The following is a 27,063-nucleotide window of genomic DNA, read 5'->3' on the forward strand; positions in this document are numbered from 1 at the left end:
CGCCACCCTTTAATCTCTCACGATAAGGGGCTGCCCCGAGCACTACTTCATTTGTTCAATCAATCCCCTCTTCGCTATTGACTTGGCTTCTTCCACTGAGGATGTTGGATTCCTAAATTCAATCATTTACCCTTCGCCCGCCAACTCTTAGAAAGAAAGCAAACCCTCGCAGTCATATTCAAGACTAAGGATCCCTGTTTTTGAACATAATTTCCCGGGCGATGAAGTCAGCCCAGCATTTAGGCCTTTCGGGTTTAAGGAGATTGGAGGAATTGCTAATTTATGCCTGGCTGCAGGAAGAGCCAACTGGTCTCTCGATCCAGAACAACCCTTCTATCTGAAACCCTAGCAAGGGAAGCCTAAACAAAGCGTCGCATCTGGCTTGGGAGGGGTTGTCCACTAAGCCCATACCTGAGGGGTCATCTTATTGGTGTACTCCGCAAGGAAATGAAGCCTTCAGAGACGATGTCAAAAAACTTTGATTGTAAATGCAATAACCCTTGTCCTGATATCAATACCATGCCAAAAAAAAAAAAAACATATTCAACCTTGTTTACATTTGAAAACTAGTTGGTCCCATTTTTTTGTTTGTCTTGTTTTTGTGCTCGGAAAGGTTTGAAGGTCATCAGCACTCCAATGAACTCAACCACATTCAGGATGAAGAAAACAGTCTGGTCCCCTGCATTTTAACATCGCCTGTCAAGCTCCAGGACATCAAAAGGTCAGGTTGATTCATAACAATGGGAAAATTGTAGAATAATAAAGAAAACGAGTCAGTTTTGGTATAATCTAAGGAAAATAAATGGTATATAATCAATAGAAAAACTTACAGCGAACCACCTCCAGCAGGACCGACCGCTTTGAAAAGAGACACTGTTGTCATAGCTACGCCATTAGCAGCTCCTCTTTGGTTGCGATCCTGTATGGATATAACCTGCATTTAACGAAAGATTGTTACAAAGGAATAGGTGGAAGCAGAAAGTATGCATAGATGCTATAGTTTGTTGAGTATTTACCCCAGCAATTCGACCTCCTGTTATCGGTCCAAGAATCCTCTCCACACATGGATATAGCAAAAGTTGAAAGACAAGAAGGCCGAAACCTATTATTTGAACAATTTGTCAGTGAGTTTCCTCTGTAAATATGGGAAAATGGTAACCGTAAGTATTATATCAAGTTTCAGTAAGAATTTATTTTGTTTGGAATTTTTTTATGATTATAGAATTGAAAGGTCATCAAATACAATTCTGAATGTTATAGATACCTGTGATTGCCAGAACTTCACCATCATCCCCAGTTGTGTAGCCCAGCCCTCCAAGTTTTCTAGGGCTTTCAGCCCATAATGAGAATATCTACTAGATTTTTTTTTATATAAAATATAGTCACACTTATAAATAGAGACAATGCACAAGTGAGTGCATAAAATAAAGCTGTTCTACAGGAATGAATCTGTCAGTAGTCCTGGCTTGGCTTCTGTGATTAAGGTAGCAGTGAAGAGTAATAGCTTAATAGGAATGAGATACGACATACACCTTAGATTTTGGATTTTGGGTGTAAGTTGTAAAAACTATTTAAAAATATAAAAATAAATATACTCTAAACCATGTCATAAAGCCAGAAAACAATGGACAATGCAGGAGGACATCAAATTAAGGCCAATTCTTTAAGAGACTTTCCTTCCTTTATTTATCATCTGTTGCAGCTTCTAAAGCATCATACGAATCAAGATAGTAGCACGATTTGAAATAAAGATAAAAAATATATATATTTTTAATTAAAACCCCTTCATCGCTCTTTTTTTGATGAAAAGTTTTGATTAGGATAGAGGACACTTGAGAACAGAAGGATCACAAAATAAATAATTCCAGGATGATTGTCAAATAATTCTACAGATCATGCATGAAACTAATGCAAGCACTCAAGTTTTTGTCTGGCAATGGCACAAAACCACCACATTCTGACCAGATGTTTCCATAAAAAAGAAAGAAAAAAAAAGAAAGAAGAAGAACCAAATTTAGAGTGTGCCTGGTTGTCTGATAGCTGAAGCGATCCATCTAGCTAAACTCATCAACCTTCAAAACTTCCATGCAAGAGTCCCGGAGGGAAACCCTATAAGAATGATTGTTCTCCAAAACTACAATTTAATTTATAAAGTTCTTTCTTTCCTTTGTTTTTGTTCTTCCGATGGAGGGGAGAGGGATTTTCTTGGTTGCTTTGCTTCTTTTTTCCATCGCTGCTATTTCTACAGGTTAGATGCCCGGTTGATTTATCTCAAAATGTTCTTCTTATATTTTTCCTGTGTTAGTAATCTTGAGTCTTGGATTAACAGATAATTAGCGATTTCTGATAATTAATTGGTCATTCATTGTTTTTCTTTGGTATTTCAGCTCAGAACTTTCCAAAAGTTTTTGTTTTTGGAGACATATAAGACAAAAGGGGGGTATCTTTGCAGGGGCGTAATTCTTCCAGCGCATTGATCTGAACAGAATGGTTTTGGTTCCAGATATATATGCCAAAAGTAATAAAAATATTAATTTTCAACAGCTAGCCGATACTGATAATTCCCTAAAACCACTAAAACTTTAATTTCTTCTATAGATAGAAGACAAATCTTTTGTGCATGCATTTAAAAATTTCAGCTTTGTAGTTTCTTTTTTTTAATTTAACTTTTTTTTTAATCTAAAATGTCTCAATATTACATTTATTCTTATTTTGCATTTGTTTTCTCAACAGCTTCATTGGTTTTAATTAATTGCTTTGAGTGATATAATTAAACATCACGGTGACAACACTCTTGTTATTGCAATTGGAACCATGCTTTGGTTATTTAGTTTTTTTATATTCAGTTATGGTTAGCATCGTTAATCAGTTATCGTACAATGAAAAAAAAATTATTGCAAATAATCAATCAATTAATGCAAACACTAATGAAATTAAAGGTCGGATACATAAATTTTATAACAATATTATAGTCAGATATGTGTCAAAAGTGGTGGTGGAGGCTGTCACCCTTATTATTTCAACCATGCTTATTATTTTTCTTTCACATTCCGGAATATATAGTGTTAAGAATGTGAAAAAACCCTATGAATCATTCCATGATATTTTTATTTTTTGGGCTTTTATGTATCTAAGGTTTTATTCAGCTTTTATGATGGTACTATATGAATCCAACTTTGGCTTTGTTATTATAATGGGAGTAAGTATTGAATTGTCTGTCCAATACTTGTAGAAAATTTGTACTATCAAGTGCTTGTTAAAAAAAAATTGTTAAATTAAACGTTTCATGGCATGCACAGTGTTGGATGATTGGATGATGGGTGTTCTCGTTCGATCAAGGGGGTTACGGGTGTGTTAAAATATCTAAAGTAATTCTTTCATATCTTAACACCAAAATGCATGCAAAAATTACTGGAACAAAATACATTGTTGGTCTTGTACCCCTCTCTTTTCCTCTCTATGTTTTGCTAAAATTTCCAGAGAAACACTTGCAATAAAAACCATTAAAACCTCATTCAAGTACTTGAAGGCATAGATAATATATATATTATTGCTATGGATGTATAAAATTGATCAATTTTACCAAAAGATTGTAAAATACAATCCTCAAAGCATAACACATTAGCAAAACGTAGAAGGGAAAAGAAAAGGGTCTAAGACCAACAATGTATTTCTCTCTAGTAATTTTTGCATGCATTTTAATGTTAAGGTATGAAAGAATTACTTTAGATATTTTAACACACTTGTAACCTCCTTGATCCGACAAAAATACCCATCATCCAACATTATGCATGCCACGAAACTTTTAATTTAGTATTTTATTTTTAACAAACACTTGACGATACAATTTTCCTACAAGTATTGGACAAACAATTCAATACTTACTCTTATCATAATAAGAAAGCCAAAACTTGATTCACATATTACCATCATAAATACTGAATAAAACTCAAACATATAAAAGCCCAAAAAATAAAAATATCATAGGATAATTCATAGGGTTTTTTTAACATCTTTAACCCTATATATACCAATGTGCAAGAAAAATAATAAGTATAGTTGAAATAACAATGGTGGTAGCCTCTGCCACCACTTTTGACACATATCTGACCATAATATTGTCATAAAATTTGTGTGCCCGATCTTTAATTTTACTAGTGTTTGTATTAATTGTTTGATTGTTTGCAAGATTTTTTTTTTCATTATAAGACAATTGATTAATAATGTTAATCACAACAGAAATTAAAAAACTAAATAATCAAATCATGAATCCAATTACAACAAAAGAAGCAAGAGCATCGTAACTATAATGTTTACTTAAGCAATTAAAATGAAAAAAATTGTTAAGAAAAAAATGCAAAAAAAACATAAATACAATACTGAAACATTTTAGATTAAAAAAAATATATTGAAACTTAAGTAAAAAAACCACAAAATAAAATTAAAAAAAAAATACCCACGAGGATTGATGAGGCACACAAGTAAGCCTTGTGTAAGACTACTTGTAGAAGAATATGAACTGAAATAGTTATGTTTTGAGGATTGTATTTTACAATTTTTTGATGAAATTGATCGATTATGTGCATCCAGAGCATGAATATGTCATTTCTGGCTTCAAGTACTTGAAGGAGAAAAGAGAAGGGTAAAGGATCAACAGTACATTTTTTTCTTGTAATCTTTGTGTGTATTTTTGGTGTTAAGATATGAAAGAATTACTTTAACTATTACTTTTTCTTTACCTAAAGCTAACGTTTTCTTGTGTTTGACAAAATAAATTATTCCTTAATGCTCTTTCTAATATATTTATATATTTGACACTATATATACCCTCTTCTTCCTATTATATTTATATATTTAAAAAGAAAAAAACTTGGATTCTTCCTTAATGCTCTTTCTAATATTTATTCTTCTTCTTTTTTGTTTTGAAATAAGCTGAATTTACAGGATGTACGTGACAAGGCGGGGAAAGGGATTTTATAAAGTTCTTCCGATGGCGGGGAGAGGGATTTTCTTGGTTGCTTTGCTTCTTTTTTCCATCGCTGCTATTTCTACAGGTTAGATGCCCGGTTGATTTATCTCAAAATGTTCTTCTTATATTTTTCCTGTGTTAGTAATCTTGAGTCTTGGATTAACAGATAATTAGCGATTTCTGATAATTAATTGGTCATTCATTGTTTTTCTTTGATATTTCAGCTCAGAACTTTCCAAAAGTTTTTTTTTTTGGAGACTCATAAGACAAAAGGGGGGTATCTTTGCAGGGTCGTAATTCTTTCAGTGCATTGATCTGAACAGAATGGTTTTGGTTCCAGATATATATGCCAAAAGTAATAAAAACATTAATTTTCAACAGCTAGCAGATACTGATAATTCCCTAAAACCACTAAAACTTTAATTTCTTCTATAGATAGTGATGACAAATCTTATGTGCATGCATTTAAAATTTTCAACTTTGTATTTTTTTTTCTTTAATTTAAATATTTTTTTCAAGTTAAAATGTTTCGAAATTACATTTATGCTTATTTTGTATTTGTTTTCTCAACAACTTCATTGGTTTTAATTAATTGCTTTGAGTGATATAATTAAACATCACAGTAACAACACTCTTGTTTTTGTTATTGCAATTGGAACCATGTTTTGGTTATTTAGTTTTTTTTTAAATTCAGTTATGGTTAGCATCTTTAATCAATTATCTTATAATGAAAAAAAAGTTATTGCAAACAATCAATCAATTAATACAAACACTAATGGAATTAAAGGTCAGATACATAAATTTTATAACAATATTATGGTCAAATATGTGTCAAAAGTGGTGATGGAGGCTGCCAACCTTATCATTTCAACTATGCTTATTATTTTTCTTTCACGTTCCGGAATATATAGTGTTAAGGATGTGAAAACACCCTATGAATCATTCTATAAAAATTTCTCTTGATGGTATTACTTAAATTATTTTAACACATTTGTAACCCCCTTGATCCAACAAGAATACCCATCATCTAACATTATGCATGCCACAAAACTTTTAATTTAATATTTTTTTTTAACAAACACTTGATGGTAAAATTTTCCTACAAGTATTGAACAAACAATTCAATACTTACTCTCATCATAATAAGAAAGCCAAACATTGATTCACATAATACCATTATAAAAGCTGAATAAAACTCAGACATATAAAAGCTCAAAAAATAATAATATCATAGGATGATTCATAGGGTTTTTTTAACATCTTTAACCCTATATATTCCGGAATGTGCAAAAAAAATAATAAGTATAATTGAAATAACAATGGTGGCAACCTCTGCCATCACTTTTGACATGTATTTGACCATAATATTGCCATAAAATTTGTGTGCCCGTTCTTTAATTTTACTAGTGTTTGTATTAATTGTTTGATTGATTGCAAGAAATAACCACGAGGATTGATAGAGGCACACAAGTAAGCCTTGTGTAAGACTACTTGTTGAAAAATGATGAACTGAAATAGTTATGTTTTGAGGATTGTATTTAAAATTTTTTGGTGAAATTGATCGATTATGTGCATCCAGAGCAAGAATATGTCACCTCTGCCTTCAAGTACTTGAATGAGGTTTTAATGGTTTTCATTGCTGGTGTTTCTCTGGTAATTTTAGCAAAGCGTAGAGGAGAAAAGAGAAGGGTACAAGACCAACAGTACATTTTCCTCTTGTAATTTTTGTGTGCATTTTTGGTGTTAAGGTACAAAAGAATTACTTGAGCTATTACTTTATCTTTACCTAAAGGCTAACGTTTTCTTGTGTTTGACAAAATAAATTATTCCTTAATGCTCTTTCTAATATATTTAATATTTGACACTATATATACCCTCTTCTTCCTATTATATTTATATACTTAAAAAGAAAAAAACTTGGATTCTTCCTTAATGCTCTTTCTAATATTTCTTCTTTTTTTTTTGTTTTGAAATAAGCACAAATTAACTGATCGTGAATTTACAGGATGCACGTGACAAGGCGGCTGTATATGTATCAGAAAAATCGGCCAGCTCTTTCACTATATATATATATATATATATATATGCAGCTTACGTTATATTTATTTGCACTCAGGTCGGTTCGAAAGTTAGAAAATGTGGTGCGGGTTCATCTCTCTCGACCAGTTCAGGTTCAAAGGAAAGGGTGAGCAGGCTAAGAAGGCATCGAACGTAGTCTAACCCCTCGGGGTTATGTATAGAATTTTGTTTTTGTCTTAACGACAAAATCTATGCGAAGTTAAGGTACCGAGGCACAATCAATAGCAAATGCCTCCAGGCTGACAAAGTAAAACTAAAAATTGAAATCAATACTACTTCACAGGTTATTAATCAACATCTGAATTTGATAACTCTTCCAAGAAGATGTAACCTTAAAGCCTCAGAATCATCAATAAAGACTAACCAAGTAGACTAAATTTTCATCACTAACAACAAAATACACGAGGAGCAAAAGAAAAACTGGACTGAAACAACAAAAAAGAATATACCTGAGCAATGTGCATCCCAGAAGGTTCAAAACCATCATAGCAAATGGGTAGTGGTTTTTTCTCAAGAAGATGACGTGGTTCATCTTCTTGAATACATTCTTCACCAACGCTTCTCACAAGCTGAAACTTTTCCTCTAAACTTAACAACCTGGAAATCAAAGCCCATCAACAAAATCCAAAAAAGATCACAACTTTACGCAAACCAATTAAAATTTTCATCGGAAGAAAAGATATATATAGAGAGAAAATAATTACTGGGGTGTAGTGGGATTTGATGAGGATGAAGCTGAAGGGGTGACAGTGAGGGATCGCATCTCTTCAGATGGAGGGGTTTGGTCATTCTCTTCCATTGTTGCTGGTTGCTGCTGATGTGAAGAAATGGAAAGGTCTTGTCTTTTTTAGTTAACAGAGAAAATAAAGGGGGCGGCTAGAGATTGAGAATCTTGCTGGTTTTAGATGAAAAAGCCCTAGACCTACTCCTTGTCTAGATCCAGCTAGGAGATAGAAGACCATTTAATGTGTTTAATGTATTCCAGACAAGGATTTCCTTCAACAATTTGCGGGGGGCAGTATGCCTTCTTTATCTTTGTTTTTACCTCTACCTATGAAACAGATGATAAAAAGAATAAAAAACCAAGGCATTGAAAGTTTAAGTAAAATATGCACTGCTGCAGCATGCTGGGTATCTATATATTTTCGGGCATGTAAATTCCCCAGCATAGCAACCTTTTTAAAATTCTCCATGTATAAAACCACAACACACCTCTTCATCCTCCATGAAGATGGAAGAAGATGGATCACTTTTAGACATCTTTTCTTGCCCTTGCCGTAAACCAGGTAGCACGTCTGCAATCATGAAAAGCAGGGTCGAAAAGTACTTCATTTAAGAAACTAAACAATAGCATCATACAATTTTTGAATAAAGGAATCAGAAATTCCCAACACTCAGAACACTCAGAGCACCAATAACGAAGTTCCCAACACTCAGAAAACAGAAGAGCACAGACAACAAATTCAAGAAAACAAAAACAAGCAGGAAAGAAGCAATATGAAGGTACATAAATGTCATTTGAAAGTGATGACAATTCTTTTGTGAACTTTGCGCTGGGATATGGTGTTTGCAGGAGTGAACTTTACAGCACGCACACTACCGACAATTATTTTTTGGTTTTCTTGCACAAATAAATATCCCAGCACAAATAAATCTCGTATCGTACGTACGTGGTGGGGTGGCGAGTGCTGCCATTGCGTACGGTGTTAGTCCACCTCACACGGCGTACAGTGGTTCAAGTTTTGCTTTTTGAGCCGTTACAACTTTTTGGCATGTAATTGCAGGGATTTGTTACAGATCTGATCTGCAAGGCACCGTACAAAGATTTGTTAGTCCACCTCTCTGTTTTTTTTTAATGATATGTTTAATTTTATGTTTGTTCGTCACCGTAAAACTATAGCCAGAGGATCTGGACCTCACTCAGCTTGGCCCGGTATATCAATTAGGTGGCCTTTTAATCTGGAGTTCGGTCAAGAGACAACCTGTTCTTTCTCCTTTATATTTTCTTGCCTTTTTACAAAATAATACTGTTTTAGATTTTATTTTTTTTTAAAAAGGAGCAAACCTTGTATGTTTTGAAAGCCTACTACGATCGTGCATTGATAATTTCCAAAATGGAAAACCGTGTGTGCATATATATTATTTGCTTCAGTACTGGTCATAAAAATGCTACTTTGCCCATCACAATCACAATTCTAATTATATATATATAATAACTAGAATAGTTGCAGATTTTACTGTTCATCCAAGCGCAAAATTATTGTCATGAGTTTTTTTTGTCCATTATTATTTTTTTGTTATTTGATTTTTTTCCGATTTGATCCTTCCAAACTTGGTTTTTTCAAGGTTTAGATGGATAATTTGTCCTGATTAACTTTGCACTAATTTTTCATGATGTTCAAAGAAGGTTTTTTTCATTAAATTGATATACATGGTTCGGAAAATTCAAGTTCAATTTTCTTGATTGGGCACAATTGAAAATCCAAGGACCAGATTTGTTAATTGAACAAAGTTCTAGACTGTTTTTTTTTTATATTGTAGTGAAGGCGTGCTTTTAGCATTTTTAGTCCCTCAAAGTCTTTTTTCCTAGTTTTTTTTCAAATATAATCCCTTTTTTATAAGGGTTTTACATTTTAGTCCAAAACTTAATTTTTTTCATGAATGGTCTCTGGACTTGAGAGAAAAGAGGAAAAGAAGAGAGAGTTATTGAATTACGGTGGAGAGGAGAGAAAGTTTATAAACGTTTACTTTTTTTGGTGACTAGACTTGTTATTTTTGTTGTCATTAGGTTTTATTTGACAATAAAAAAATTTATTCAGGTTTTTTTTTAATTTATTTTGTCCAAAAAATTAGATTTGGGTGTGGAATTTATTTTTGAATCGAGTTGGTTTTTGTTTATAACTGTTTAAATTTTGACTTAATGCCAAAAATGGATTTTTTGAAGTCCTTATTATGTTCATAGGGTATTTTGGCTAAGAAAATGGGTCAAAATGGGTTTGTATCCCTAGAAAACGGTTGTCTGATTTTTCGATCACTTGAAGGCTCAAATCAATAACAATAAGCGACATGTTGCTATATAAAAAAGAAGATATATATAGAGGCCCTGGTTCTTGGGCTTTTATTTTTAACAAAATATTTTCCGGCTGCACTCAAATTATACAGGAAAATTAAGTAGGAACCCAATATTCAAGAAATTAATTCTAATTAAATTCCTATATAAAAAGTAAGAAAATGTCAAAATAAGAGACGGGCAATTAATGCTTTATTTATTTATTGATAATCAACAAATTTAAATTCTATTCTTATTTTTTAAGCCAATCCAATCAAAACAGAATAATATTTAGATAAGCTGAAACATGCATGCACACTAGCTATATATACACTCTACACTCTTCCTCCTCCTCTTACATTTATATATTTTTGAAATAAAAGACTCGGGTTGTTCCTTATTTATCAGGCCAGTATTCTAACCAAAACATAATATTGAGACGAGTTGAACCATGCACACTTGAAGCTAATAAGAATATATATAATCTTCTTTTTTTATTATATTTATATATAAAAAAAGTTTGATTCTTTTTTAATGATCTTTTTTTTTTTGAAATAAGAATATATATTTTGTGAGTTTGTTAAGAGTTTGTGATCAATGTTTTCTTAACTACAAAACAACATATTGTTTTATTTTCTCAGTATAATATAATATATGATATATAATGTTTAATTTATGATTAATAATGACGCGATTTACAATAAAATTTAGGGGGTCTTTGTTAATTAGTAAGAAAGAAAAACTAGTAAACGGATAATTCAAAGACTAAAGGTTTCAAATCAAATGTTGATAATGATTAATGATTTATTTATAGATAATCAAAAGCCAATTTAAACTCTATCTCTTGGTTTGTTTCTTGTGCCAATCCAATCAAAACGGAGATAGACAGGCTGAACCATGTACGCTATATATACCCTCTTCTTCCTATTATATTTAAATATTTTAAAAGAAAAGGACTTGGATTCTTCCTTAATATTGCTCTTTCTAATATTTCTTCTTAATTTTGAAAGAAGCACATATTAACTGATCGTGAATCTACAGGATGTACGTGACAAGGCGGCTGTCCATGTATCAGAAAGATCGGTCAGCTCTTTCACTGCCTCCCCCAGATGGTCCGGATACCGGTATCTTGGTCATTCAAGATATTGAAAACGATTTTAAACACTGTTTTGGGTTTAGATGCCCTATTTTTGGATCCTGTCTGTCGTTTGACATCACTACAGGCTTGCCACTCCCGCAAAACACCGTACTGGAAGCATGTAATATGAATTCCTGGATCTATATTCAGCCCATCCCAGTTATAAACAAGCCATTATCCGCTGGTGTTTACTACATCCTAAATTCGGGTTTTGGATGCCAAAGAGGGTAGGCAAATTTCTTTCTTTTTATCAAGGCACATATATATAATTATGATAAGGCACCGAACCTATTCTAACCCCTTTAGCTAGCTTATGTGTAGAATCTTGTTTTTGTCTTAAATATTGAATCATGATGGGTTTGATTAGTTATTCAGAAAAATATAAACAAGTCACTAATTTGGCTTAATTAATTCTGTAGGCTTGCTTACACATCTTGTGGGGCGAAGAGCGGCTATAAGTTCTGTTTTTCCTGCGAAGTTATTCACGACGTGGGACCAAAACCATTAGATGCTTCCAATAAACATCAACAGTTCTACATTACAAGAGGGGGCTCTGGTTTTCGGTTCAAGTCTCTTGCCTCGGATGGTCATGATCCTAAACGCTTACAAAGCCTTCACCGTATGTCTTCTGAAATAAAGAGGAGTAATTAATTTCCAGTTAGATGATGTTTCTGGCCTTGACCATTCGCTGCGAGGATGCCTTCCGGAATTCGATTTCCCTTTGTCTCGTGGGAGTTCTGATGCTGTTGTCGTTGGTAAATGGTATTGCCCTTTCATGTTTATCAAGGAAAAGAACGTGGCATTGCCAAATCAGGTGACAAGGTCAAGGTTCTATGAAATGACTCTTAAACAACAATGGGTCAGGATTTTCTCTTGCAGCAATTGTAATGATAATAGTACCGCGGGTGATTCTATTGCATTTGATGTAGATGTTGAAACTGAAGTGGTTTATGTCTTTGGGATGGAGAATTGTCAAAATGCAAAGGTCATTGATAGGATAAAATGGTTTGAGGGGTTAGACAAGGAGGGAGAAGCAGTACCATCTGTTGGTTTGGACAGAGTAATCATTGAGAAGATCATTAGGGATCAAGAAAGCTTCGGTTGGGTTAGAGGGAAAGACAAGGTGAAGGGAGTGGAGAGATTTGAAGGAGAAGCAAAGGAATGGAAGGAATTTGGGTGCTATATGTTGGTGGAGAGGTATATACTGAGGAGACCTAATAAAACACTGGTTCTGACCTGGGAATTCCGGCACGCTCACCGGATTAGATGCAAATGGGAATGATTTTTCTATTATTCTTGACATGGAATTTCTTGTAATGGTGGAAGTTTTGTTATTTTCTCTGTAGATTGCATGCCAAGAAAACAACCGAGTCTTGGGGACAAGGAACTTTGTTGAATTGATGCCTCAGAAGCTGCTGATGTTGAATCTGCTGATGTAGAAGCTGATATAAGTTTTAGATTTAATAAAACACTTGTTGTTTTGAATTTGTCAAGTTCTGTTAGGATTGATATAAACCTTTTTATTTAGTCATTATCTTTATTTCAATTCTGTTACGTAACAGCAGCTGATTGTGCTGCTTGTTACTTGCATTTAAGCTTTTCTTTTGTTGTTTAAATAAGCACTGGTATGATCAATAAAGGTGTGAAGTTTTCAGAAGAGGTATGATAATTGCTAGCCTTTGCATTTTATTCTGTTAAAATCCAACAAACTTGCAAGCAGCAGGCACAAACTAGAAAGCAGAGATCATAAAATCTCGATAATGTTGTCAGATTCCAAACTGTGATTCACTCTACACAGGAAAACAATTGTATTCAGTAAGCAAAATAACATATCTGTTAGTTATAAGTTCCGGCTGCGCAAGTCGGCATGATCAACCCGTGGGTAAATGGGTTAAATAGGTGTGTTGGGTTTTTTTAGTTCGTCCAAAATGGAGGCCCGCAAGACTTGAAAAAAGGCCCAAGATCTTGGTGGTCTCTCTCCAGTTTTAAAGGTCACCATGGCCCACTTTTGACCTGAAAATTGTAAAATGCTGATATGCAAGCTCATGAAATGAAATCCGCGCAGTAAATCATTATTAATGTTTATCATATGCATGCTTGAATATTTAGCACTAACAGAGAATAGAAACATCAACGTAACCAAGCTCTGTGTAGTTTAGAGCACATTCCTGAGCCCTTTTTAATAATGATCTATAATGGAAATGGTGGCCCAGAAGGTTTCAATGGGTGGCCCATATACATGCTTGCATATGATCATGGCGTTTGAGTGATATGGAAACCATGCTCTGTCTAGTTTACACCAAGGCCGAAGAGTGTTTTGAAAATGACCCTGAGACCGGTCAGTAATCAAGAAGAAGAAAAAATGAGATTCTTGAAATAGAAAATCCTAAGATAATAATGGTAACAACATGACTTGAAATGTAGAGGTCACTAACAACGTAGTTTTCGACCATAGCGATCAGCAACTATTCCCCAGAAAACAGATGTTAGAGCTCTCCCAGGCATAAACGAGGACCCTTTTCACATGTTTAGAGCGTTTTTGTGAAGATCATTTCATCAGTTAATGCTCTCCAACGCAAGTCTAAAACAAGGAAAACAAGCTCACTGACATATCCAGTATAGCAGTCAATATCTTTCTCTCTAGTTCTGCAACACCAAAATCTGTAATCTACAGATAGAAAGGTACAATTCCTAGCCTCCTGGGTTAGAGAAGGTTCGATGCCTGAGCAATAACTCTCACAGTAAGTATTCCTCTTCAACAATGCCTCTCTACGCTTCTGCAGTTTTTTTTTTTAACAAGAACTTGATGGTACAAATTCGCAATACAAGTATTGAAATGAGTTATATATTGAAGCTATATATACCATGCCGGGCCGTGTTTGCTGAAGTTGTGAATAGCTTTGGTAGCGTTTAGATCCTATTTCTAAATAGAAAAGATGGGAACAATAAGAACGTGTCTCCCAGTGCAGAATTCTCTCTAAAATGATCCCAAAGACAAACTTCTCTGTCTTTGTCTCATTATGACTGTGGGATGCGTCATTTTGTAAATGTTAAAATAATAACTATAAATATAGAATGGTTAAAGCACTGCTCTCAATTTTTTCATAATGCTAAGCACACATTCTCTGTGATTTTCGGATTTAATCCGAATACAAGAATCGGGTTTCATATATAAGCTTTAAATATTAGAACAATAAAATATGCTCAATATTCCCCATGGTGTGAAAACCAATTGACCACATCAACATCCTTTCCGGCTGCTGGAGGTACGCCGTCCACCACCTTCTCTTGGCCCTTTGGATAATAAATTCCAGTCCTCTCATGTGGAACCCAACAATTGCTGTCAGTCTCTCCCACGTGGCTCTTATTGTTCCTCACTTCCTCAGCATCCACCTTCATTGTCTCACATATTGTGCCAGCAGAACTTTTCTTGTGGTAGGTTTTTCGAATCATTGGCCTATATATGTTTTCACAAAGATATAGTAATATTGATCAATAAGAATCAGACCAAAACGTTAATGATCTAGCCATAAGTTATAGCTACATACAAACACTTGTTTTTCCAAGAAGTTTATTCCATGGATCTGATTTACCATCGACTCAAACTATCGAACCGGCCGGTTCAATATACACTACAAGCTTTGAAAAGAAAAGGGAAAGAAAGAAAGCTGGAGGCCTTACATGAAAAACATGGAATTCATGGTGTGTGCACCTCTGGCAAACGTCCCAGAAGACATCTCTCTGTCTTTGCCAAGCTCCAAACAATGTGGATGGTTCGTGCATCATATATAAGGCATAGGAACATTATATATATATTCAGAGCAAGAAGGCATGGGGGGGTGTTATCCATATCTCTCATTTCTATGGAGATTTTGTTTGGGACCATTTCACATACGTCATTGTCTATTTCAACTGCTAAGCCTCCAGATATTGAAAGAGATGACTGTTCCTCAAGCAATCATTCATGATCAGTTGGCCAGATCCATAGCGCACAATTTCATAATCAATAGTTTATTTTTTACTGGGAAAAAAAATCACGACGAGTAGACCAATCATATAATTGGATTGAATGTGAAATAAAAGAAAATCTCACAAAATTATTCCAAATCAGAACACTATCATGTCCAATGAAGCCACTATGCAAGCTTTACCCATGCCTGAAAGATTGGTAGCTTTTGGGGACCATTCTTATCCACATATGGCTGCTTGGTCTTCCATCATCTATCCTGGCCCGCACCCATAAAGAATACCGCCTTCCGGCTCTTCTGACCGAACCCATTGACAGGTCGTGACAATCTGAACCCCACTTGGTTCGGACACAAATATCGTCGCAACAAGGATAATTTGTCATAACCATATTTACAAGAACATTTGGGTCGTGACCCGGTCCAAGGATTAGGGTTGTAAGTGAGGGTGAGTTAACCCGCAAGTTTGTAAATTGACCCAGGGGGTTTCTTGTATTTTTCAATAAAATGATATTGTTTTGAACAAATTTATTTAAGAAAAAAATAATAAATTAAAAACTAAAATGATAATTTTTTGAACAAAAATTAAAAGAAAATAGTTAAATGAATCCCACTCTAGTTTTAACTTGGTCATTTAAGTCGTGGGTTAACATGTCAAGTTATTAAAATTTGACCAAGTTATCTCCCAGGCAATTTAAAAACAAAGTCGGTCTTACCAAGTCCAGTTCATTAAGTTACCAAGTTGTTTTAGAGCATATTTGGAAACACAATATAAATTGTATTTTTTTTTTATTTTTTTAATATTTTCATATTTTATGTTGATATCAAAATAAATTTTTAAAAATAAAAAAAATATTATTTTAATATATTTTTAAATAAAAAAATATTTTGAATTGCAATCATTACCATAATTTTAAACATACTCTTGAAAAGCCTAGCCAGATTTGATAACTATAAACAAAACCACCATGATTTTATTGTTGGGTCTTAGACTTGCGAAAGAAAAGAAATGCCTTCCCTGCATTGCTCTATGACCCTGCTAGTCAACGACCAGGCTGATGGCATAACTTACCCTAATCTGTAGTGGTTGCGCGGATATAGGTTCAAACCGAATCAAACCAGCTTAATTCAGTACAGACATTTCGGTTTGTTCAGTTCAGCTAAACTGTTCATGGGAATCCAAGGTATCAGTTACTTCTTCACAATAAAGGTGATCCATGGCGTCGCGGCTAGGCTTTGCTTTACATGTTCTTGTAACTGAACTGCCATCTGCTTTCAGTGATCTTCGCAACAAAACCCCATACATTATACATATATTTTTTTTCCTTAAAGAGACAGTGACACTGTGGTAAGACTAATGATTCATTGTCCATAGTTTAAGTGCGACCAGTGTGATAGCTATATGCAGATTAATGTGACATTTGTTTCTACATTTCCCCTGTGGAGATTAAATTACGATCTTCGTCGAGTATATGATCATGAATCTGGTCATTTTCTAGCACGGCTCAAAAACTTCCCTCCTCGGTCGATGGTCGCCTCAAGAAATATCGCAAACTGTTAGCAAGAACCTGCCAAAGTTGATGAAGCAACACGTTCATAACGAGAACACGAGGGTAGCGTCAACGACAGACTAGTTGTAGGTTTTAGGCTTCGATATTTCTTACCAGTTGAAGAGGCTTGCTGATGGCTTTACCCTTGTAGCTGACATGAAATTTTGCCTTGGCCAACAACCCCTAGATGCCAAAGTAAGCAATATCAGTGTGGCTGTAATGCCAAGGCTTATTTGTGTTGCGAATTAAGAGAAAGATACAGAGGAAAGGAAAGGAAATCCAGAGGTGCAGATGTATGCAGATAAATAATCACCTCAGTGTCAAATTCTCCTGATTCAACAGCAATATTGATGTCAGTGATAGCCTTTACAAGATCCACCAACAATCCTGGGCGATCAGCTGCCTCCACAAGAAGCAAGCTGCCACAGAAATACAGTCGACCCTTTAGCAATTGCTGTTCACATGCTGAACACTAAAAACAGAAAGTATTGTTCTTTAAGGAGACAAGTGTTTTCCAGCTTGTACAAAGCAATTCATAATAAAAACTTGAAAGGATTTTCAGGAGCATGGCTGTGAGAAAAACGTGTATTTACATCGTTATTGTTGCAGTAATAGGGGTTTTCAGGATGGAAAAAGCCCGTCATATCTCAATAAGAAATCAAAGCAGAAGTTACCTTCGGTCAGGACTATCATCTTTGACTTTTACATGCGTTGCTATATCCACATCAACCTGAGGAATTGCAGAAGCAGAATAACAGAAATTTTGAGCTATGACTTATAATTTAGGGCTTAAATCTTCTCTAAATAATTCATAGACGAATCGTTCATCCCTAATGGCATCAGTTTCTTCATGAGGAAACAGAAAGTTGAGGACAAGGGTAAATACAACTACAAATAGCATCTGTGCCACGAAGCTATGACACCCTTACCCCAACTCTTGGAGTTTGCCGGACAATATTTAACTATAGAGTAAAGCCAACAACAACTTCAGAAGTTAATAACATATTAAGATGGAATGAACAAAGTGAAACCTGTTTCGGTGGCTCTACTCCAAAGGCAATCCCCATTGCTAACTGAGAACTTGATTCCTGTTTGACAGTCATTAAGTTAAGCATATAAGGAGATGCGCATCTCACAAGAGTAATTCTTTAAAGATACCTAAAGAGAAGAAAAGGACATCCAAAAATGATTACCGGGTGATACTGAAGCAAATTGTTTATGATTGTCAAACGAATGGCCTCGAGCAGTTCTGGGTCATCAACTTTTCGACCAGTACTACTGAAGAAAAGCTCATAGCAAGGGGCAGTCAGATTTGCTGCTAAAAAGCTATTGCAATAACAGAATCATATGGCTCATCGAACAAAAAGAATACAAAGTCAGAAACTCGTTTGCACGAGCCATGGATTTGATCCTGACGAATATCAAGTTAAGCATATAAAAGAGAACACGTTGATAAAATAAAAAAAAAAATTCTTCTTTTGTAAGCAAGTGAACATAACATATAGGATGTAACTTACGCTTTAGTGATGGAAAATGTGTTGTGCTTCCCAGAAGAATCCAAAAAGACATTAGCCTTGACAACATTCAGCCCTAGGTTTTTAAGCGCGTTCATCTGTAAGGCATTTAATCATAGTTTGCTCACAATAGTCTGTGTATGCTAACCAGAAGGCAATGATGAGTAATTCAGAACTAAAAGTTTCATAATCAGAAAAATCTGAAGATCCTAAACAAATATGTCAACAGCAAAAGAAAGACAAATCTCATGACTATCTCAGCAAGTACATGACTCCATACCGTATCCAGAAGAGCACCAAGGCGGTCTCCGAAGGTTATCTCCACCACGGTCGCATCTGGATCGGCGTCTTGGTCAATTATAACTTTGGGAGTTGGAATTGCATCAGTGTCATTTTGACTTCCATCCTGTTTAACACACCATTTCATCAGTTCAGGAGACAAAGTAATTCGCTAGTTCTTATGCTCTCAAATCCCATAAAACAGCAAGAGCTGCTCCACACCTCAATGGTTGGAGCCGATGAAGCTCCTGGAATGATTATTGTCCTGGAAGATGGCAATCTGGCAACAATCATGTATATAATTAGGAGAAAGTACCGTGACAACAAAGGATGATGAAGTAAAGATGTATTTTTATACAAAATCATGACAACGTTTAGCAGCTATCTTTGTAGCTGATGAGTTCTTAGTCAGCTATTCCTTTTACCATTCTATTGATAGCAAAAGGTTTAGCAACTAATCCAAGTTAATGAGCCATTAGGAGATTGATACAAGAAGTGAAATTGTGTAATGAGTAGTAATTTTCAAGTGTGGAGGTTTTGTTAGAAACATGAAAAGGGCAAATCTAGCTGCCACTGTTATTAGTAATAGGGGATTCAGGAGTTGGCTCTGGCCATTCCTTAAACCACTAGAAAACTTAAAGAGCTTGACATGGAGAGAAAATTATCCAACAAAAATGAAGGAAATCAGTCACATTTAAATGGGTTGTTGCTGTTTTCAACACTCAAGTTCTTAATCAAACCAACAGAACCATAGAGATAATCCCAAGATCTTTGTTCACAAAAGATTGAAACTTGAGCGTTCAAGCTGAAGCAGTCAAATTCAGAGTCACAGACTATAAACAAGTAAAATATATATATGAGTAATATATATATATATATATTACTCAAAACTTTATTACAAGAAAACTTAAAAACAGGAAACAATGGCTGAAAGTGGGCATACCTTCTTCTTTCCTTGCATAAATAAGGAAGTTGTGTAGGAGCCAAGCCAAAACACAAGGGATTTTCAACAACTTTAACATTATTAAACTGAAATGCAAGATTGGCAAAAGCCAAGGACACAGCCATTTCGATCCTTCTATATCTCTCTTTCTTTCAAGAACAAAAAAAATGTCTTCCCAGCAACAACTATAGACGAGAAACCAAAGAAAAACAAGAGCCCAAATGAAAGAACATCGCTAATTCCAAGAAAGACAGAGAGGATTTGAGAAGGAAGGAGGAGTATAGGAGTTTTGTAATATCAGCCATGAGAAGGAAAATGAGCATTTAATATATATATATATATAAATCCTATCTCTTTATCTTTCTCTCTTTGTGTTTTTTTCTTGCAATTTATCTCTAACGTCCATTCCTCATCTGATCTTCATTTCTCTGTTTTTTTTTTTTTCTTGTACCGTATTATTTCTTTTTATCCATGGATAAATGAACTTTATATTCAGTTCAAGAAAAAAAGAATAAAGGTACGCGGTACTTTCTTTTTATCCTCTTCTGGGGGCCATGGGGACGGTCTCACAATAGAGACATTCTTGGTTAACATAGCTATCTGAGTCTCCATCAAAGAACTCTTTCTTACCCAGAAAAGCAAACAAAACGATAATTTAAGAGTACTTTTTTCTTATCTGTGTTAACCAAGCAACTGGTAGTTTAGAATTTCTTGCAAGATATCTTCACTTGGAAGCCCTTCTTTTGGGGGTTTCTTGAAGTTAGAGGAGCTGAAATCTGCACCATTTATGTGTTGCCAAGTGTGAAATAAATATATGGATATAACTGAAAATGGAAGATAGCACTCTATAGTTCCTTGAATTGTTGAAATTCTGTGGGATTTTACCTTATTGGATATTAGCAGCAAGCGTACCAGCGTTTAAAAACGCGATAGTGCCGTGTTTTTAAAAAATTTAAAATACCTAGTATTGACTACTTATCCAACTTTAGCTGGTTTGGAATCTAACTATAGTAGAATCCAATGCTTATTATGTGCTGTCAACTCTAGCATGGGCCATGGCCAATGTCATCCTCAATCACTGGAATATCACGCCAAAATGCTGTGAAATGATTGGATTGGTAATATAAAATGGGTTCTTACAAAGGATTCCACTAAGCTAAATTCTTTATAACGCAGATCAAAATCAGTCATCAAACTTGCTCAATTTCTAGTATTTTAGAAGAGCATGAGCATAGTTCAAAATGACATAAACAGGGCACAATCCAAGCAACTGACGTGTCGTTCTAATCAATGATATTCTCTTTCTCAAAAAAAATAAAAATGATATTATCATCATACATGTCTCAGTAGTCAGGAAGAACTTGGAAAAGCAAACCCAAAAACAAAAAGAAAGGGATCTACATGATCATTATCCAGCAATCACCTAAGCAACAAAAACCCTTGAGTACAAGGTAGGGTGTGTTTCTACTGCTATGGGAAAGGTAAAGCTAAGAAGGCAATCATCTTCTATATCCAGGTTCCATCCTGCAGGAAGGGTCATTCAAGCATTCCCATGCACTTAATAACCTTTGTTTCCTCGAATTCTAGCTCTCATGTCCACCTGAAAAAAACATGAGATATTACATGTCAATAAAGGGGAATGTTTGTCTACATTTAACGGATACAAAAAAATTTCTATTCATGATAATTTTATGGGATATTCTTCTTAATGCTTTTATCCATCTAAAAGATATCTTAGAATTAGTAATTGTTAATAATCACAGAAGCTTTATTCTTCTTCATTAAATCATTTGGTAATACAATAATCCACACACAGCATATAGGCACATAAATGAATGCACAAGTGTTGAGGCATGGTCATGTACATATTGACACAGAAGTTAGAATTGCAGTTGGAAACTCAATTCAAGTTAGAAGTTGAAATTGCCCTTTAACAGTTAATAAAGACGGAAAAAGAATATAACTTTCAGATTTAACCCACCAACTGGCAAATGAAGAAATTAATGAGAACTAATTGGTTTTTACAATCTTGTCTAGCAATCTCTCACTATAAACCAAGGATGAAAATTAGTAATAATTCAAATGTGTATAATTTTACTTCACTTGGTTGATGAACAAACAAGAGAAGTGTTATCGAAAATTCATATAAACTCTCCTATGATATAGTTATATACAATCAATTATCTTCACAATTAACCAAAATAATCCATCACCATTTGAACTCAACACCTGCTGTTTACTTTACTCAGATCTTCTATACTGTAATCAACAAAATCTTCTACTGATACTTTAATTGTACTGTAATGCTAGAACTTTTGAGTTAAAAAATACGTGAAAACAGAACCCATAACTCAATGCAACATTGCTCAGAATCAAGTTATAACTCATTGCAATCAGAGCACAAAGAAAACTTAAAAATCATCTCGAAAAGAGTAAGGAATACTTGAAAAGCCCACAAACAAGGAAACAGAAAGAAATCAAATGGAATTAAAGAGAAGACAAAAACAAGAACATGCCTGGCCTCTCTTGCAATTGAAATAAGTTTCTCTAAGTCCCACACACTCACTTGGTATGGAAGGGCTTTTCTCTCCTGCACATTCTTTATATGGTCGATTCTCAATCTACATATATAAAGCACAAAGATAAATCTCAACAAGACTGAATTTCACCAATGAGAGACCTTTAAAAATAAAAACATCATTTTGGTAAAGAATGCAGAACCTTAATGCAATCGGATTCACTGAGACACTTGACCAGTGCCAGTGCAAGCCCCTTGCAAGACTTTGACATTTCCTCTCCTCCTAAAAACATCCAAAGATAAGAGCTTAAAAAATAACAAGATTTTTTAGAACCCTTTTGTGCGTTTGTGTTTAAGCTAAAAGGTACCAATTCTTAGCAAACATTATTAACAATAGTTTCACTGGGGCATTTTTTCAAACAGGTTAAGGGTATTAACTAAGAAACTTTAAGCGAAGCACAAATTCATAATTTTTGGAGCTTTCTCTACCTCAAGAGATGCTTGAGGTTTACGATCGTAGAAACCCAAGTAGAAAAGGAAGGGAGGGAGAGACTTTTCTAAGCTAAACCTTGGCGATTTCCACCGGTGATTAACGACAGGAAAATGATCGGATAGAAGGAGAAAATTTCTCCGGTTCTGGGAAATATTTAGTGCATCGCTTCTTGTTGTGAAGTTGAATCACGTTTATGTCCTCCATAGTTTAGTGAATTATGATTTAGTCCCTATTTTCTACAGGTTTTAATTTAATCCCTTGATCAGAGTTGACAAGTCCCTTTGTAATTATCCAAATTCCCCTTTTTAAATGCATTTTTTTATTTTATTTTGTCTTGATCGGTGAGGTTAGAAAATCGTTGAAATACTGGAAGGCTAGACTATTTGCACATAGTGACGGGAAATTAAACCATAAACACAACAGGTCGAGTCCTTGATAGGAGCATTATTTAACTTCTTTGATCATACATGATTATACGACAAGTAAGTACATCTATTTTATTTAGTGTTTATCGGAAAGGAAGGTGTTTACATTTAATTTAAATAAAATCAACCATGTTCTACTGAATATAATCAATTAAGAATGAATATAATCGACCATGATGGATCAAGATTAGGATTGTTGCTACCCGATGTAAAAATAAGAACTCCAAAATTAAAAGGAAACTGTGAAAAAATAGAGTCAACCCTAGTTTTCAAAGAAACAAAGAATCCTAAAATATATATTTTTTTCAAAACAATACCTTTTCTAAAAACAGTACTGTTTTGATATTTAAAAATAAAAAATAGAGATAAACCCTACTGAAAACCCAAGAAAATTCCACCTTGGAATTTACCACTATGGTTTTGATAAAAATCCTAAACTACCCAGTGCGTGTTAATTGCTCATTTCAATCCTCTTTTTGCACATTATATTAAAATTTTAAAAAATAATAATTTTTTTATATTTTTAATATATTAATATTAAAAATATTTTTTAAAAAATAAAAAACATATTATTTTAATACATTTCCAAATCAAAAAAAAAAAACTTTTAAAAATCAGTTATTATTCTCAGTAGCACCCATTCATCTTTAGTTGAGCATGCACATAAATAAAGGGAGAAACATGAGTCATAAAGCAAAGCTATTTATTATCGAGATTGCGTGATGGCTTGCACACCCCAGAAACAAAGTTTTCTGATGAATACAATGGTGGCACTAGGCAGTGGTTCGTTTCAACTTTCAAAATCTAAAAAATAAACTCAAAACATTAACAAGATTCTTTATCAAATAAGTATTTAGCAACATTTAGATGTATTGGAAGTATAATTCCAATTTGACATTGATACATTTCGTAGCATAACTAGAAGGGAATCACATTCTCTTCCTCGTCACCTTGTTACTCTATAACCCTGCAGCATATTGGAACACCAAAACATCAGAGTTTCACATAGGGAAAAAAAGTCTACGTGGCATGCACAATTTACTTTCTTCCTTTTTTTTCCCCTTCACTGGGTTGTGCCTGTTTTGCTGAAAAATAACAAAGAAGAACAAGTACACAAACCTTGACTCGTTTCAACAGATCCTTTGCCTTGGGATCTTTGCTAAAATGATCACGTACAGGCTGCAAATAAATGGAGCGGTATTGAATTAGCTTGCTGACTAGTTAGGATAGAGTAATTTCTAGTAATAACACGGCATCAACTAACTGGTTATGTTTCAGACTGTCTCCTCTAGTTTGAGGAAAATAACACTAAGAGTCCCAAATGACATGATAGAGAGGAAGACAAGACATAAATCTGACTTGAAAGTTCTGGTCAAGAACAATATATAGAAGAGTTGTCTTCCATGTAAATCCACTTTTTTTCCCATGCAAGTTCCCGCAAAGAGAGCTTACCTGAAGTATCATATTTAATGCTTTTGCCAGAGCTGGTTTCAGGTCACCCGGATGTAATCCGCCACTTTCATAGTCAGAGACAAGTTCTTCAAAGCTTTCGTAGATCCTTCATTGATAAGATAAACCGATGATGGAAAATTATTGCCATGTTCATTGAAATAAAAGAGTGAACTGTTAAGAAAGAATGAAGCAACAATAACAAAGTTCCCAACACTCAGAAAACAGAAGCGCACAGACAACAACAAATTCAAGAAAACAAAAACAAGCAGGAAAGAAGCAATGTGAAGGTAATAGAACTTACTTCTCTCCACCATTTTCTGGATTGCGTTCCACCTTGAACTTATTGAACCATGGGAAAACAATGTGTTTAATGTATTCCAGACAAGGATTTCCTTCAACAATTTGTGGGGGGCAGTATGCCTTCTTTATCTTAGTTTTTACCTCTACCTATGAAACAGATGATAAAAAGAATAAAAAACCAAGGCATTGAAAGTTTTAAGTTAAAAATGCACTGCTGCAGCATGCTGGGTATCTATATATTTTCAGGCATGTAAATCCCCCAACATAGCAACCTCTTTAAAATTCTCCATATATAAAACCACAACACACCTCTTCATCCTCCATGAAGATGGAAGAAGATGGATCACTTTTAGACATCTTTTCTTGCCCTTGCTGTAAACCAGGTAGCATGTCTGCAATCATGAAAAGCAGGGTCGAAAAGTACTTCATTTAAGAAACCAAACAATAGCATCATACAATTTTTGAATAAAGGAATCAGGAGCATACGATGAGATAAAATGATAGGCTTGTTTTTCCTCTTGATATCATCACAGTATTCTCTTGCAAGGACATTTACTTTCCGTTGATCCATGCCCAATTGACAAATGTCAGCCTGTTAGTACAAAACCATTGTAGATAACAGCTAAAGAAGGTGATGCAGTAATTCAAAGAGAAAGGTAACCTAAAAACAGTATTCATAATAAATCATCCTTCTAGTCACATTTCTAGTGAGTTTTTTATAGTGTTGGATGCTGCCACAGAATTATATAAGCATGATACTTAATAGAAAAACATTCATGAGAGAGTATATTTTATTTGTTTTACACGCATAAATGTCATTTGTAAGTGGTTTTTGGAGAATTTTGTACATAAAGAACAGAAGAAATTGGTTGAAAAATTACAACTATAAGCACAAGTACCTGAAGAAATAAATGTCAGCACACATGCACAGATCTGATAAATTGGTTCAAAAATTCAAATTCAGATTTACAACTACAAGTATAAGCACCTTGAGGAAAAATATGTCTGCACATTGCATGCATGGATAGAAAATCTGGGCTGCTGTTAACTCGTCCTGCTCACTACGTCCCATGATTTGAACACATCTAAGGACCAAAATGCAATCTTTTATTAGTTGCCTATAGAATAACATAATATGGAAGCATCCAGTTTTCAAGCTCTAACACAGTACCTCATTATCCTAGGAAGCTTGTTCCTGCGGGCTATATCCATAACTAGAGGCCAGTACTCATGAGCTCTGGAGTTAATTTCATCCGAAGACCACAGGAATTCAACCTTATCCCCGTCAATATCCATCCCAACTGCCTTCCATATCTCGATAAGATATTCCCCCACAGTTTTAATTTTCTTCAAGTCTCCTCCCATTTTATTATTAAGCTGTGCAAACCAATCAGCAATCCAAATTTTCATTTTGCAACCAGCTTTAGTCAGTTTGTTGACATTTATTGTCTTCATGACTCCCTGTTCAACAACAGCAAAAGTATAAATAATAAAACCAGACTTAACAAAAGCTCTAAACATAAGCTGCCCAACTACGATATCAAACCTTAACGACAAAATCTATGCCAAGTTAAGGTACCGAGGTACAATTAATAGCAAATGCCTCTAGGCTGACAAAGTAAAACTAAAAATTGAAATCAATACTGCTTCACAGGTTATTAATCACATCTAAATTTGATAACTCTTCCAAAAAGATGTAACCTTAAAGCCTCAGAATCATCAATAAGGACTAACCAAGTAGACTGAATTTTCATCACTAACAACAAAATACAAGAGGAACAAAATAAAAACTGGACTGAAACAACAAAAAAGAATATACCTGAGCAATGTGCATTCTCCCAGAAGGTTCAAAACCATCATAGCAAATGGGTAGTGGTTTTTTCTCAAGAAGATTACGTAGTTCATCTTCTTGGATACATTCTTCACCAACGCTTCTCACAAGCTGAAACCTTTCCTCTAAACTTAACAACCTGGAAATCAAAACCCATCAACAAAATCCAAAAAAGATCAGAACTTTACGCAAACCAATTAAAATTTTCATCAGAAGAAAAGACATAGAGAGAAAATAATTACTGGGGTGTAGTGGGATTTGATGAGGACGAAGCTGGAGGGGTGACAGTGAGGGATTGCATCTCTTCAGATGGAGGGGTTTGGTCATTCTCTTCCATTGTTGCTGCTGATGTGAAGAAATGGAAAGGTCTTGTCTTTTTGAGTTAACAGAGAAAAAAAAAGGGGGCGGCTTGAGATTGAGAATCTTGCTGGTTTCAGATGAATAAGCCCTAGACCTACGCCTTGTCTAAATCCAGCTAGGAGATAGAAGACCATTTTATTTAGTTCTATTTTCCTTTTCTTTTCTTCTTCTTCTTCAAAAAAAAAAAAAAAACATTGA

At 34.5% G+C, this 27,063-nt stretch overlaps 4 protein-coding genes and 3 long non-coding RNA genes across 8 annotated transcripts; 1 reads left to right on the plus strand and 6 right to left on the minus strand.

Moving 5' to 3' along the window:
- Positions 1 to 468: 468 nt before the first annotated feature.
- On the minus strand, positions 469 to 3,206 carry LOC118060161 (uncharacterized). Of its 2 annotated transcripts, XR_004689391.2 has the most exons (4): positions 1,265 to 3,206; positions 1,017 to 1,102; positions 831 to 934; positions 469 to 696 (listed from the first exon to the last, which is right to left on the minus strand). It is a non-coding gene; the product is annotated as an uncharacterized lncRNA (long non-coding RNA). The 2 variants fall into 2 exon arrangements; XR_004689390.2 differs by having other exon boundaries at positions 1,017 to 3,199.
- Positions 3,207 to 7,503: 4,297 nt separating this feature from the next.
- On the minus strand, positions 7,504 to 8,546 carry LOC118060167 (uncharacterized). Its single transcript, XR_004689392.2, has 3 exons — positions 8,261 to 8,546; positions 7,753 to 8,099; positions 7,504 to 7,645 (listed from the first exon to the last, which is right to left on the minus strand). It is a non-coding gene; the product is annotated as an uncharacterized lncRNA (long non-coding RNA).
- Positions 8,547 to 11,018: 2,472 nt separating this feature from the next.
- LOC118060164 (uncharacterized) lies at positions 11,019 to 12,874 on the plus strand. The gene is made up of 2 exons (XR_012170855.1): positions 11,019 to 11,462; positions 11,655 to 12,874. It is a non-coding gene; the product is annotated as an uncharacterized lncRNA (long non-coding RNA).
- Positions 12,875 to 14,306: 1,432 nt separating this feature from the next.
- On the minus strand, positions 14,307 to 15,972 carry LOC118060165 (uncharacterized). Its single transcript, XM_035073330.2, has 2 exons — positions 14,917 to 15,972; positions 14,307 to 14,692 (listed from the first exon to the last, which is right to left on the minus strand). The coding sequence occupies exons 1-2, from the start codon at positions 14,970 to 14,972 to the stop codon at positions 14,440 to 14,442; spliced, it is 309 nt and encodes a 102-aa protein (XP_034929221.1). The 5' UTR covers positions 14,973 to 15,972; the 3' UTR covers positions 14,307 to 14,439.
- A 180-nt stretch (positions 15,973 to 16,152) lies between these two features.
- LOC118060163 (ACT domain-containing protein ACR11) lies at positions 16,153 to 19,902 on the minus strand. The gene is made up of 10 exons (XM_035073328.2): positions 19,487 to 19,902; positions 18,766 to 18,823; positions 18,545 to 18,670; positions 18,268 to 18,362; positions 17,944 to 18,028; positions 17,782 to 17,838; positions 17,425 to 17,480; positions 17,064 to 17,169; positions 16,865 to 16,933; positions 16,153 to 16,768 (listed from the first exon to the last, which is right to left on the minus strand). Exons 1-10 carry the CDS (start codon positions 19,609 to 19,611, stop codon positions 16,706 to 16,708), a joined length of 840 nt encoding a protein of 279 aa, XP_034929219.1. The 5' UTR covers positions 19,612 to 19,902; the 3' UTR covers positions 16,153 to 16,705.
- An 845-nt stretch (positions 19,903 to 20,747) lies between these two features.
- Positions 20,748 to 22,722, minus strand: LOC118060166 (uncharacterized). The gene is made up of 4 exons (XM_035073331.2): positions 22,494 to 22,722; positions 22,208 to 22,287; positions 22,003 to 22,107; positions 20,748 to 21,086 (listed from the first exon to the last, which is right to left on the minus strand). Exons 2-4 carry the CDS (start codon positions 22,274 to 22,276, stop codon positions 21,045 to 21,047), a joined length of 216 nt encoding a protein of 71 aa, XP_034929222.1. The 5' UTR covers positions 22,277 to 22,287; positions 22,494 to 22,722; the 3' UTR covers positions 20,748 to 21,044.
- An 884-nt stretch (positions 22,723 to 23,606) lies between these two features.
- LOC118060162 (tyrosine--tRNA ligase 1, cytoplasmic-like) lies at positions 23,607 to 27,032 on the minus strand. Its single transcript, XM_035073327.2, has 10 exons — positions 26,748 to 27,032; positions 26,494 to 26,644; positions 25,846 to 26,135; positions 25,663 to 25,759; positions 25,161 to 25,266; positions 24,984 to 25,066; positions 24,676 to 24,821; positions 24,375 to 24,480; positions 24,042 to 24,101; positions 23,607 to 23,889 (listed from the first exon to the last, which is right to left on the minus strand). Exons 1-10 carry the CDS (start codon positions 26,840 to 26,842, stop codon positions 23,869 to 23,871), a joined length of 1,155 nt encoding a protein of 384 aa, XP_034929218.1. The 5' UTR covers positions 26,843 to 27,032; the 3' UTR covers positions 23,607 to 23,868.
- Between the last annotated feature and the right edge of the window lie 31 nt (positions 27,033 to 27,063).

The sequence above is a fragment of the Populus alba genome, chromosome 10 (assembly GCF_005239225.2).
Source record: "Populus alba chromosome 10, ASM523922v2, whole genome shotgun sequence".
Classification (NCBI taxonomy): domain Eukaryota; kingdom Viridiplantae; phylum Streptophyta; class Magnoliopsida; order Malpighiales; family Salicaceae; genus Populus; species Populus alba.

Coding starts and splice junctions, on each gene's coding strand:
- LOC118060165 (XM_035073330.2), bottom strand. CDS start 14,972: ATGTCTTCTGGGACGTTTGCCAGAGGTGCACACACCATGAATTCCATG. Junction 14,693..14,916: donor ATGAATTCCATGTTTTTCAT/GTAAGGCCTCCA, acceptor AAACATATATAG/GCCAATGATTCGAAAAACCT.
- LOC118060163 (XM_035073328.2), bottom strand. CDS start 19,611: ATGGCTGTGTCCTTGGCTTTTGCCAATCTTGCATTTCAGTTTAATAAT. Junction 18,363..18,544: donor TTGGTGCTCTTCTGGATACG/GTATGGAGTCAT, acceptor AATGCCTTACAG/ATGAACGCGCTTAAAAACCT. Junction 18,029..18,267: donor ACATTTTCCATCACTAAAGC/GTAAGTTACATC, acceptor GCTTTTCTTCAG/TAGTACTGGTCGAAAAGTTG.
- LOC118060166 (XM_035073331.2), bottom strand. CDS start 22,276: ATGTCAAAGTCTTGCAAGGGGCTTGCACTGGCACTGGTCAAGTGTCTC. Junction 22,108..22,207: donor GTGAATCCGATTGCATTAAG/GTTCTGCATTCT, acceptor TTATATATGTAG/ATTGAGAATCGACCATATAA. Junction 21,087..22,002: donor TCAATTGCAAGAGAGGCCAG/GCATGTTCTTGT, acceptor TGTTTTTTTCAG/GTGGACATGAGAGCTAGAAT.
- LOC118060162 (XM_035073327.2), bottom strand. CDS start 26,842: ATGGAAGAGAATGACCAAACCCCTCCATCTGAAGAGATGCAATCCCTC. Junction 26,136..26,493: donor GGAGAATGCACATTGCTCAG/GTATATTCTTTT, acceptor GTTGTTGAACAG/GGAGTCATGAAGACAATAAA. Junction 23,890..24,041: donor ATCTGTTGAAACGAGTCAAG/GTTTGTGTACTT, acceptor AATATGCTGCAG/GGTTATAGAGTAACAAGGTG.